This window comes from Coturnix japonica, chromosome 28, assembly GCF_054131305.1.
Source record: "Coturnix japonica strain WE chromosome 28, WE-NBRP24, whole genome shotgun sequence".
In the NCBI taxonomy this organism is placed as follows: Eukaryota; Metazoa; Chordata; class Aves; order Galliformes; family Phasianidae; genus Coturnix; species Coturnix japonica.
The window spans coordinates 2406227-2417714 of NC_140690.1; the positions used below are offsets into that span (position 1 = coordinate 2406227).

The window sequence follows — 11488 nt, forward strand, 5'->3', positions numbered from 1 at the left end:
TTGAATGTAGTCCAAAAGTAACTTGAAATAGAGGAGGCATTCATTATCATCACAAATAATCGACATGTACATGCAGAGGTTGCCCTTCCACGGCCTTCTGATTATGTGGCTGTCATGTCAGTTTCAGCATCCAAGAAGAAGTCAGGCATCAGGGGGTGACCTAAAGGGGAGTTGAACAATAACAGTAAGCCCAAGTAAGGGTGAACAGCACAAACAGGAATCCATTCTGAAGGCAACAGCACCTCAATTTACCAGTAAATGAACTACAGGTTGAAAGAAGACGAGGTGACATGTTTAGGTTCTGGTACATTTAAAATCAGACCCAGAAGCCTCTTACAAATTCAGTCAGAAACATCTGAAGATGAAGAAACACTATCTCACTATTTGGTAAATAGTAATACATGCACTTGTGGTGCAGGTCTATTTTCTTTTTGCTAATGGGTTTAAAATATATATATATATATATATTTATATAGGCATTGATTATTAGAGCCTCAGTGGACTATTATGTGCTTTCCCAGAATCCACATTCTCAAACGTGAGGCAAAGCATCTTTTGACTGAGTCAAAGGAATATATCCATATTCCCCATATGGCCTTCCTTCCTTCGCAAACTTCTCATTTTAAAGATCTCTTTTGCCTGGTGCAATTGCATAGACATCAAAATCCTTAACGCCTTCTTCTCTCAGTAGAACTTCATCAATAATGAAGTTTCCAGTGAAAGTTTTCGGCTTTGTTAAAATGCAATATGCAGCATCTGCAATTATGTCAGTTTTTCTGCACTGCTTCTCTATTCCGGATCCTCCCAGCATATCCATAGCAGCTGTATGTATGGCTGGAAAATTCAGAGGACAGGAAATTACAAGTTTAACACTAATGACATCACATACTCATCTCTTTGGCAAATGCATAAACTTTATTCTCCTCTCACATGAAAGTAAATCATGAGAAGACTAAACTGTGAAATACCATCAACCAGCGAAGAATGGTCAACCAGCAAACAATCCTCAAAGTGTAAAGATTCCCTTACTTGAAAAGTATTAAAGGAACCAAAAGAGGAATAAAGGGAAGAACTCCTTGTAATATTCATATTATTCAATGCTTCTATCAATACTTTCCACACAAAGACTTCCTCTGGCTTTATTTAGGACATGAAAAACTAACAGGACAACTATCTTTCTCAAAGTGAATGTGCATCAGCAATTAACATTTTCTGCAGCCATTACCATACTGAAAATCTCAATTTTAGCCCCACAATAACTTGTGAGATAACAAAGTGACTCTAAGTTAAAGATGAGAAACCCAATAGCACAAACTCAAACTTTTCCTGGCTTATGCTCCTCTACTTTCACATTACAGCCAATTATTATTGTTCTAAATATAGCAAAACTATGGGCAAAGACTGATATGAAAAACCATCTACTGTCCTGCAATCTGCACATCCTTCCATCTATTTCATACAAAGTGCTGCTGGTTTTCCATTAATTCATACATTCAGCATCTTCCACTTTGACCCTGCAGTACCTCTACTACTCATTCACACTCTTACATCCTTTTGGCAGGCTACCTCTTTCACTTTTAGTTAAATCGAGAGCTCATAACATCTCACTATCAGCATATTCTCTTGTTTCAAGGAGCTGGATGAACCAATAGAACCATCCTAGCACAGTGTTAATCTCCAGCATTGAAGCTGATCACATATATATGATGTTCTTTAAATTAAAAACTTTGTAATTGTAATGTAGATACTACAGAAGTCACCTCTCTCACTCTCTAAAGTAGTTAACTTTTGTTTTGGCAGATAAACCTTGCAAAACAACATTTTTCTTCCTAGACTGAACATTACAAACTTTTATACTTCAGAACATGAACAGTTTTCATCAAGGAAACACTGATACATACAAATTTTGAAAGCTCACTTGCTGCTTCTAATGCTTTCAAGACACTGGTCTCTTTGTTCAGCAGCTACCAAACCTTCAACAGCAGCCCTGGTCCTCACTGACCCATGGACAATAAACTGGAGCTAGTATAAGATGGGCACACCAAGTTATTTTTCTGCTATGCGGCCCTTCAGTGTGCTGTGACTTGCAAGAAGTGTTGGATGGTTGTGTGAAGAAGCAATTGATTTCCCACTCAGCCAAAACTTTTTTTTTTTTACATCTACAGAGGTACATACCTTGTCAGCTTCATCTATTTCCTGGCAATCTAACTAGCTGGGGATTCTAAATATTGACATAAATGTCCAATACTACTCAGGGATGGTGTGCAAAACAAAGTTCGAGTCATGTTGAAAGGAGCAGTGACAAGACAGGAGAAAAAGCAGAATGTGCTCAGGCTGAAGGCAAGTTTAAGTGAAAACAGGAAGGCAACAGTGAGAACTAGGAAAGAAAGCCAATACCCACACAACATCTTTGATCACAAAAAAATACACAGAAGTGCTCGGTGTTCTGAATCAGTCCTAAATAAGACCACCTGTATAGGACAAAACACAACAATTCAAAATAATCACCTGTTTTAGGCCATAAAGCATTGACAGCAACTTCTCCTTTAAATTCTTCTGCCATTCCCAAGACACACATGGACATGCCATATTTACAAATTGTGTAGGCTACAAAAAGCACACAAAAATCCCATATTTAGTAGGATACATATTTAGTCTACACATAGAATTTTACTTTTGAAGGATGTAAGTCGCGGAAAAATCAACTTTCTGGGGTCAAAGCATCATCTTCCTAGAGTACAGAAACTCTCCCAGCTCCTACCACCCCCTTCAGATACAAACTGACCCTTTTACATGAGTATTGAATTGGGGAGGGAAAAAAAAAAGGAAAAAAGCACGTTGTAAATCCTTTTTGTATACTCTGAGAAGGGGATGTTGCAGAGAAGGAACATGGACCTGCAAGAGGAGTTTAACCATGTTCCAAGTGTTGAAGTTTAAAAGATAATCCACAGGTTTAAGATGAGCAACATATGTTCTAGCCCAAAGACGCAATTGGGGCCTCCTTCACTCCTCAAAGATAATTTCTATTTAAAAAGACAGCAATGAGCTTTATCGCTATCAAATCAAATGTGGAAGCATAGAGAAAAAAAGATTTTGCCTTCCTATCTCTATTGGGAATAGAAAACATGGTGTAGTATTAAGAAATCCTATGAAAAACTCTTAACTCTTACCTGCAGAACCTTCTTGGAAATATAAGCCTTTCACCACCACTGAAGACATTTTGTACAATAATCCAAGGCTGCCCACAACAGAACTGCTGCATTCTCCAAAAGCAGAAAAGGAGTGACTTCTAAAAACAACAAAACCAACCAATTCTAACGTTTTGATACTCAGTGCAGCTCTCTGTAATTTAATTCTTTTGGCCCTCTGAACACAGAGGACCAGTAGCTCAACACGCTGTAAAGGCAAAGTCCAGGATCACAATCCCAATGCAGGGTGCCAAAGACAAGAGCCAAAAATCAGATTTTCAAAAATGACCATGATTTTCCTTAAGGCTTTCACAGTAAAACTCAGTTTGCAAGTAACTGCATTTAACCCAATAAATCCCCACAAGTCTGTCCAACCAACCAGCAGGCTGACACAGCTGTGCAAACGACTTGTGACTGAGCCCCTGTGTACAAAGGTGTCACACAGAGTGGAAGCACCAGTGAGATAAAAAGGAACTGGGAATATTGCATGAGCATATCAGCACAGTGTGAGGAGAACCAAAGTTCACCTGCAGCTGAGACTTGCAAGGGAAGCCAGTGGCAACTTGTTTATCTGCTATAATGTGGGTAGGAAGAGCATGAACAAGGGAAAGGCGTTGCTGAGTGGCATGGGTGATTCAGTGAGAGCAGACACTGGTAGTGCCTTGCTTAGGAACATGGTTTACCAGGACATGAGAAACTAGCCATAGATGAGAGGTAATCTTAGAACTTGCAAGGTTGGAAAAGACAATATAGTCCAACCTTCAACCCATCCCCACTATGGCCACTAAACCATGTCCTTCAGTGCCACATCTAAACCCTTCCTGAACATCACCAGGGATGGTGACTTCACCACTTCCCTGGGCAGCATGTTCCAATGCATCATCAATCTCAGTAGGTAAAATCAAGCCTGGTGAACCTGATTGACTTCTGTGATAGAATGAAAGGATTTGAGGCCAAAGTGATAACAGCTGACACCATTCACATTAGCAAGGCTTTCATTACCATCTCTCAAAATACTTTTGTATCCAAGTAAATACATAATAGTCTGGATGGTTGAACAGCCTAAGGGGTAAGAGAAATGTTAACTGGACAGGTTCAGGGAGTTAGAATCATGCAGGTGGGCTCCTTTTGCAGCAGGCACGGCCGCAACCAGGGCAGCCCACAGGCTGCACCGTGGGCGCTTTCTGCACTCGTACAGGATCTCATGACTACTGCTTGCAACACACGGGAACGAATAAGGTCAACGTATGTCCCCGTTCATTAGCAGCGCAGAAATAACGCCGCAGCAGTCACTCAATTCAGATTCCGCAGCACACCCACAGCCGCACTTTGCCCTCCGGACGTGCACACAGCTCGGCCCGTGAGCAAACAGCACCGAGCGGGACTCCGGGTCCGACCCAGCCGCTCCGGGGCCACCGTGCCCGGCCGCGGCCTCCACCCCGCGTCCCATCGCCCTCAAGGGGCTGCGGAGCACGCGTCTGTCCCTCCGCCCGGCCCCGGCCCCGGCCCCGGCCCCGGCCCCGGCCCCGGCCCCGGCCCCGGCCCCGGCCCCGGCCCCAGCCCCAGCCCCAGCCCCGGCCCCGGCCCCGGCCCCGGCCCCAGCTCTGCCCCGGCAGCTCCTGTGGCTCGGAGCTCACGGCCCCGCCGAAGGAAGGAGGAAAGCCCAGGTCGCCTTACCCAGTGTTGGGCAGCATGGCGGCACGGCCATTGGGCGGCTGTCGGCTCGGCACGGGACGCGCTCCCCGCTCACACCGCCCTCCGCGCAGCCGCGGCCCGGGGAGCCGGGCGGAGCCAGGGCCGAGCGGGGCGGGATGAGGGGCGGGTGATGGAAGTATCGGGATGAGTTCCCTGCGGGAGTACACCTCGTTCAACCAAGCCAAAGCCTTGCACGTTTTCACTGACAAAATTAAAATCGCATCTGAGATCTCGCCCTCAAGGAAAGGAGTGAATGACCAAACTGAAGTGACAACTGAAACGATTTATTATTGAAACAACCTGTCCTTATAACTATCGGTCTATCCACTACCACCTCGGGCCACTATGCGGGCGCCGACATGACCCCACTGCAGGGCGCTCACTCGTCATCTTCATCACTGTCATCTTCATCGGTGCGCAGCCAGCAGCCTTCCTCTACCCAGACAGAGCTGGTGAAAGGTGGGCGCTGCGTGTCCTCCCAAGGCTCCCACTCCTCTGGCATCACCGTGACTTCATGCTGTATGTTCACCGTGAGCGATAAGGAGTGGAAAAGCAGGCCGGCGTCAGGAGCACGCTGCTCTTGCTCTCTTGGGCGCCAGGGAAGTTCCTGCAGTGCTGGGTTGCGTGGCAAGCTGTCTCCCATGTAAGATGAAGCGGTGAACGACAAGGAAGTACAAATGTCTCCAGGGCTCCAGCCGCTGTTTGGTGGCAGCAGGGACGGGTCCAGAGGCTGGTTCATTCCCCAAGCTGCTGCAGCACGCATTGGCCGGCTGTGAGAGGCTCGAGCTCGGCGTCGGCTGCGGTTTCTCCTTTGGCGCTTGGGAGGCCGGGGTCCCCTGGCTGCAGCCGCCTGGGTGCCGGCTGCCGGACCCGCTGCCTGCAGGCAGCCCCTGCGGGAGCAGGAGCAGCAGCAGCAGCAGGAGCAGCAGCAGGGGCCCGTCTCGGCTCTCCTTCTCCGGGCAGATCTCGGCCTGCACTGCTCGAGGAGCCGAGAGCTCTCTCCTCCGAAGTCTGGGTTCCAGTTGACGAGAGGCTGCAAAAGGCAAAGGAGAAGAGTCAGTTGTTATCACCTTGCGCTTGAAAGACAGCAAGGTACAGGAGATTTTCAATTGCTAAAGACGGACATGGGAGTGAGCAGCATCACGAGCCGATCCTTGACCACCTCTTGCAGGGTGGGAGCGTCTTTGCTCAGTCCAATTGAAGTTTGTCCTTGCAGACATTTCTGCGACAAAGCGGTTTTCGCTGTGCCACTCGGCAAGTGAAATCCTTCTGAACACCCTGGGGGTTCTGATGGGGTGTCATTGTGATGGCACGTGTTTGTGATGGGGGCTTCGGCCACTCCCAACATGGAGTCACAATGATCACCCCAAGGTGATGCCCAGCCCTTTTCACCAGAGCTGTGCTCTGTCCTTTCATCCCCATCTTGTCTCAATGCAGTGCTGCTTATAAATCAGATTATAAATCAGATATAATTCCATGGGCTTTTCTGAACTCTCATGATCTGCAAACAAGAAGAGAGCAAGAGTTTCTACTGCTTTGTCCAGTATTTAATGAAATGTTCATCTCTGATCTGTGGTTTCATCTCAGTTGAAAGCTGGTTCTTTTTTTGCCTGTTTAAATGTACAAAGTATTTGTTGAGCGAGGGTCAAATCGCAGCTTTTACAATGTTGAGTTCTGGCCATGTTTTGGATCTGTGATATCCACATTTACTGCCATTCAAATCATTCCTCAGTTCCCTTCAGCAAAACTTTGGAACAGAGCAATTAAACATGAGGCAAAGTGACAAAAAGCAAAACATAAAACACATACATAAAAATGTTATTCAACAAGTAAAGTAACTGTTATGGGTTAGCCCTCAGCTGTACCTTCAGAAATGGCCTGGAAAAGCACATTCTTTTTCAGTCAGTCAGCCTCCTTGATGATGATTCTCTTTCTTCTTATTTAGAGACTTAAAGCCATCCCTGTCTTTCCTCACATGGCTTCCTAACATTGCATCTGTGTTAGGAAAGCTGGGATTTAAATGTGATGCAGTATTTGAAATGAGGCTGGAAAAGGTGCTGCCTTCAAACCTTGGGAGGAAAGCATTACTAACAGAATATTGGCCTCTCATACCACGCATCTACAAAATGCCCGTCCTCATTTTGACTTGACATGGTGTAAGCATGAATAAGATGTGGATCTCTAAGAGAAGACGTAACTAAATCCTGCTGCAGTGCCCAGCAAGGAGAACATTTTTTCTGTAATGACTGTGTATAATGACTCAAAGAGAAGACATATAACAGTATTTCTTTATGTTTTGTGAATAATACTTCTTTTGGTTTTCACCTTTTCTGCAGATAGCAAACTGCCCTCTGTTACTGTGAGATGTATGCCACCTAACTGAACGTGATTTTGCTGGAGATGCATCCAGAGCAGAACAAAGCTGTCTCTGGCTGCCCCCTGTGTTTTCCCCTCTCCATTAAAGCAGTAGTTCATCCTGTGGGATGAAAGCTTACTGTGCTGCCCTGGGGGATAGTGATTGTGAATGGCAACTGTGTCAGGGCTGTGTCTGGCTGCTTGTGTGGTTGTACACATGTTTAGAGGGGAGAGAGGACAGGACTGTCATATCCATATATAAGCCATTATGGATTCGAGCCCAATGGAACAAGAAATTCAGTAGCAATAGACAAGGAAAAACAGAAAGATGGAATCTTTGTTTTCTGATGTTGTGTTTTTGCTATACTGCTTATCCAGGGATGAGCATGTGTCCTAGAGGCAGCATCATGGGAACATAGACAGGTATCCCACCACCTTCCACTCAGGTCCTCAGTGCTGTGCTGTGGGATATTGTGGGAGCTGATGGTGCTCACTATGAGGGGTACTTGATCCTTGCATGACAAACTTTCATGTGGTGCCATTCTTGGACTTTATGCTCTAAACAGACAAGGCTGAACAGTGTGCCAGTCTGCTCTGCACTGTAAGGACAAACCCCACAGTGGGTGCTAAAATTCTTCTGGACATTTGCATTCCACAGGATTTTTACATGAGTGTAGAAATGCTCTGCTTATAAATCCGTTCCTCAGGTCACAGCTTTTGTAAAAAAGAAGTGACTAAACAAACTTGTTGCCCTGTTATCAGAAACTGAAGAAAAACTTCAGATTCTTTTACTGGCCGTTCCAGTTAATAAGAAAACCAGCTCTAAGGCCTGTGTAAAATACAGGCGCTATCTGCATGGTGCTGAAGGTAATGAACGACGCTGATCGCTAACTGTACCAAGAAGAAAAGGTAAGCTCAGCCTTCAAGTCCCCACGGGCTCTGTTTCGATGACCTCTTTCATTTCATCAGCTCCACTGGCACGTTTTTTTCCCAGCCTGAGTAGGGAAAAATCCAGCTATGTGTGTGTGCCAGCAGAGGGAGCGCTCAGCACACGAGATTGAATCACGAATATCCCGATTTGGAAGGGGCTCTCAAGGATCATAGAACCACAGAATAGTTGGGTTGGAAGGGACCTCAGGGCCCACCCAACCCCTGCCATGGGAGCGCTGCTACCCAGCAGGTCAGGTTAGAACAGGGCCATCCAACCTGGCTGACCCCTTTACTTTAACCCTTTGAGGCTGAGCTGTCAGCCCATGGTTCACCCATATTTTGCCTGGATTTTATTTATTGTGGTGGTGGCCCAAATGTGGTTTGACTCCCCACCCCCAGTTTCTTTTAAGGCTAGGGCCCCTACTTGTTCTTAGGCTTGTGGCTGGATTCTCTGACACACACTGAGAGAGCTTGACATGCATTTACTACATATTTCCTACATTTAAAGTCAATGATTGACGGGATTAACAGACTACAAGCTGTGAAAGCTGAAAGGAATGAGGGTTTATTTAAAGCAATCAGTAGATAAAGCTTATCTTTGTTATAGGTAACATTCCTTTTCCATCAGTAACTCAGTGGTGCAAATGTAAGCTGAAAAGTAGAGAAACAAAATCTGTCCCTCTCAAAGAACTAGCATAGATTTCTCACAACTTATAAGCCAATATGATAAACTGAAAAGGCTAGATTTTTTATTTCTCTACTCATTGGTGTTTCTGCACATCTCATTATTTAAAGGGACTCTTCATTGCTCAAGTATGATGGTCTTCTGAGTTCCCAACCTGAAGTCATGGCTGTGTGGTACCCTCCTGCACCAGCTCTGCTTTGGGGTCTGGCAGTTCCTTCTGTAACTGCCTCCTGCCATTCCCACCTGGAGATTATGCTAAAGAATGGAGAGGGAACTTTGCAAATGAGTGAGGACAGTAGCACAGCACCTCCTGAGAAAGGCTTACTTCCACAGACTTTTATTGGTGGGCTGCACACATCAGCTTGATGTTACCTTAAGGAAATGAGAAAGTGAAGAGAAGGGACAACTGCACAGTAGACAGCCAAGAAACAAAGCCATGTAGTCCCCAGAGGATTTTCTTCTCCAGTGTCAGCAAGTAGTAAGGATGAGGAAGGTGACAATAACTCTTCTTGTCAGACTTTTCCCTCTGTTAGCAAGGGAAAATGAGGAAGAAAAGTGTATGCATTTCCTCCATAGCAGAATAAAGCTTAAGCAAGGCAACCTCTGTGCAGGAAAACAAAAAAAATCTTCTCTTGTATTTCCTTAATGTGAACAGTACCTTCTAGCTTTCCCCCTTACTTTCTCCCACTGATACGAACCACATGGCATGAGCACTAGGTTGTGGAACACACCTTTTTCATCAATGGATGAAGTTTTATCAGGGTGGAGGATAACTGCCACATCATTATTTCCAGTTGTAATCTTTGTCCTAAGGGTGTGTTAGCATGTGTGGGATGTGGTACTGGGAGACTACAGAGCACAAAGTTCTGGATCTTTTTTCCCTATAAATATGAACTGTACTCCATAAAAACGCTTTGTCCAGAAGGTTGTTGTCAGCTATTTCTTCATAAGCTGAGAGCTTGCTTTTTTATTATTATTAATTTTTGTTTTTATTTATTTATTTATTTATTGGGAGGGGGGAGGGGGAAAGAAAGCATTAATGTGATATGGGGGAATGCAGAGATTCAGACTTTGGAGTAAAAGGAGAATACTGAAGGCCACATCTATTCACCAAAAACCACATCTCTCAGAACTCCAAGTTTACCAGGCCCAAAATGGAGGGAATAAAAGATTAATGCTGTTGCCTCATTCAAAACTGGGAAGAGACAAGCCCAGATGGCTCGTTTTCTTATTTTCTTTGCCTGAGGAATAAGTGTTACACTGCTGTTGACTGTTAAACACATCCTAACTAAGCAATGTCCTATGTTTGTGTTTATCATTTTGATTGCTGTCATTTTCCTTTCTTTGTAGAAAGGGAGAGACCCAAACAGAGTGAGGTTTTCTCCATAGGAAATGAACCCTGCTCCAAGAATTCTGCAGCCTGAACAGATGTGACGCACAAGACAAGTTGGTCAGCCTATTACAAATGGGCAGTTGCCTGAAGGACTGCAAATGGCCCTGGGATTTCTGTGACAGAACTGAAAATCAGCCCCTCAGCAGCCCAGCTTTGTCACCACAGACTTTCAGCCCTTCCCTCTGCCTTTCTGTGGGTGCAGCAACTGGCTAAGCCTGAGCTCTCTAAAGCATCTTATAGAACAGTACATCTGCGCTCACAGGTCAGCAGTAGGAGGGCAGAAGTGGAAGGACTGTGGGTCTGCCATAGCATCTGTGCATCACTCATTGATAGCTAATCCAATTCTGAACAGAGGATCTCACACTTAGCAACGCAAGAGGGCTAAGAGAATGATCCAGTTCCACATTCTTAGTGTTGTGAAGCACACTAGGGAATAACTTGGGGAGACAGCCTGGAGACCCAAGTGTCAGGGTTTCTTAAACATAGAAAACAGCCTATTGTACTTATCTGACACATAAAAATTACACATTGCACATTCTTACTGACGTCAGCCAAATATCCATTCTATAATTAGCATATATTCACACTGCCAGATCCCCTGCTTTCTTTCAAGTGGTTTTCTTGTTGAGCTGTTATTACACAGTTTTTAATCATATTCATTGTACAGGCTCTCGTTTAATTTACCCTGCATTACCTGTGTATGTCTGCCTTGTGACAGCTGACACATACCTGCTGTGACCACAGATATTTCATGTCCCACCAAAACCCAGGGGTCTCTCCCATCATTATTTACCTTCCCAGCACAAAGAGGGAGCTGCCATCAAACTAAGAAGGGAATGATGAACCATACTCCTGCCCTTGTTACCCATTCCTGTAGGGTAATAAAGAAGATGGTTACCCTAAGGAAACTCTGCCATACTCTTCATGTGCAGCTCATCAGGAACTTTTCTGACTCCTATTTCATATTTTCCAGATTAGTATTTTTTGCCTGTAAGACATTCATGTTATTCATCTAAAGCAGAAGTCATTTTCAGTCCTGAAAGGGGCTCGTTCTTCACACTTTAGAACATTTTTCTATGAGCTTTGTCTTCCAGACAAATACTGAAGAAATCAGAAATATTTTCTGTATAGCAGCAGTTTATATTCTGACTTATGGTGCACTGTCAATCTCCTTTGTCCTTCCACAAGAGAAAGCAACTGGAACAGGTTACTTTGTGTGGTAAAAGCGTAAGGAGAGCTGAA

The 11488-nt window shown here is 44.8% G+C and overlaps 1 protein-coding gene across 1 annotated transcript; it reads right to left on the bottom strand.

The window, feature by feature from the left end:
* Nucleotides 1–481: 481 nt before the first annotated feature.
* LOC146756042 (uncharacterized) lies at nucleotides 482–5385 on the bottom strand. Its single transcript, XM_085524777.1, has 5 exons — nucleotides 5329–5385; nucleotides 4866–5119; nucleotides 3171–3289; nucleotides 2509–2607; nucleotides 482–834 (listed from the first exon to the last, which is right to left on the bottom strand). The coding sequence occupies exons 1-5, from the start codon at nucleotides 5383–5385 to the stop codon at nucleotides 623–625; spliced, it is 741 nt and encodes a 246-aa protein (XP_085380903.1). The 3' UTR covers nucleotides 482–622.
* Nucleotides 5386–11488: the final 6103 nt, after the last annotated feature.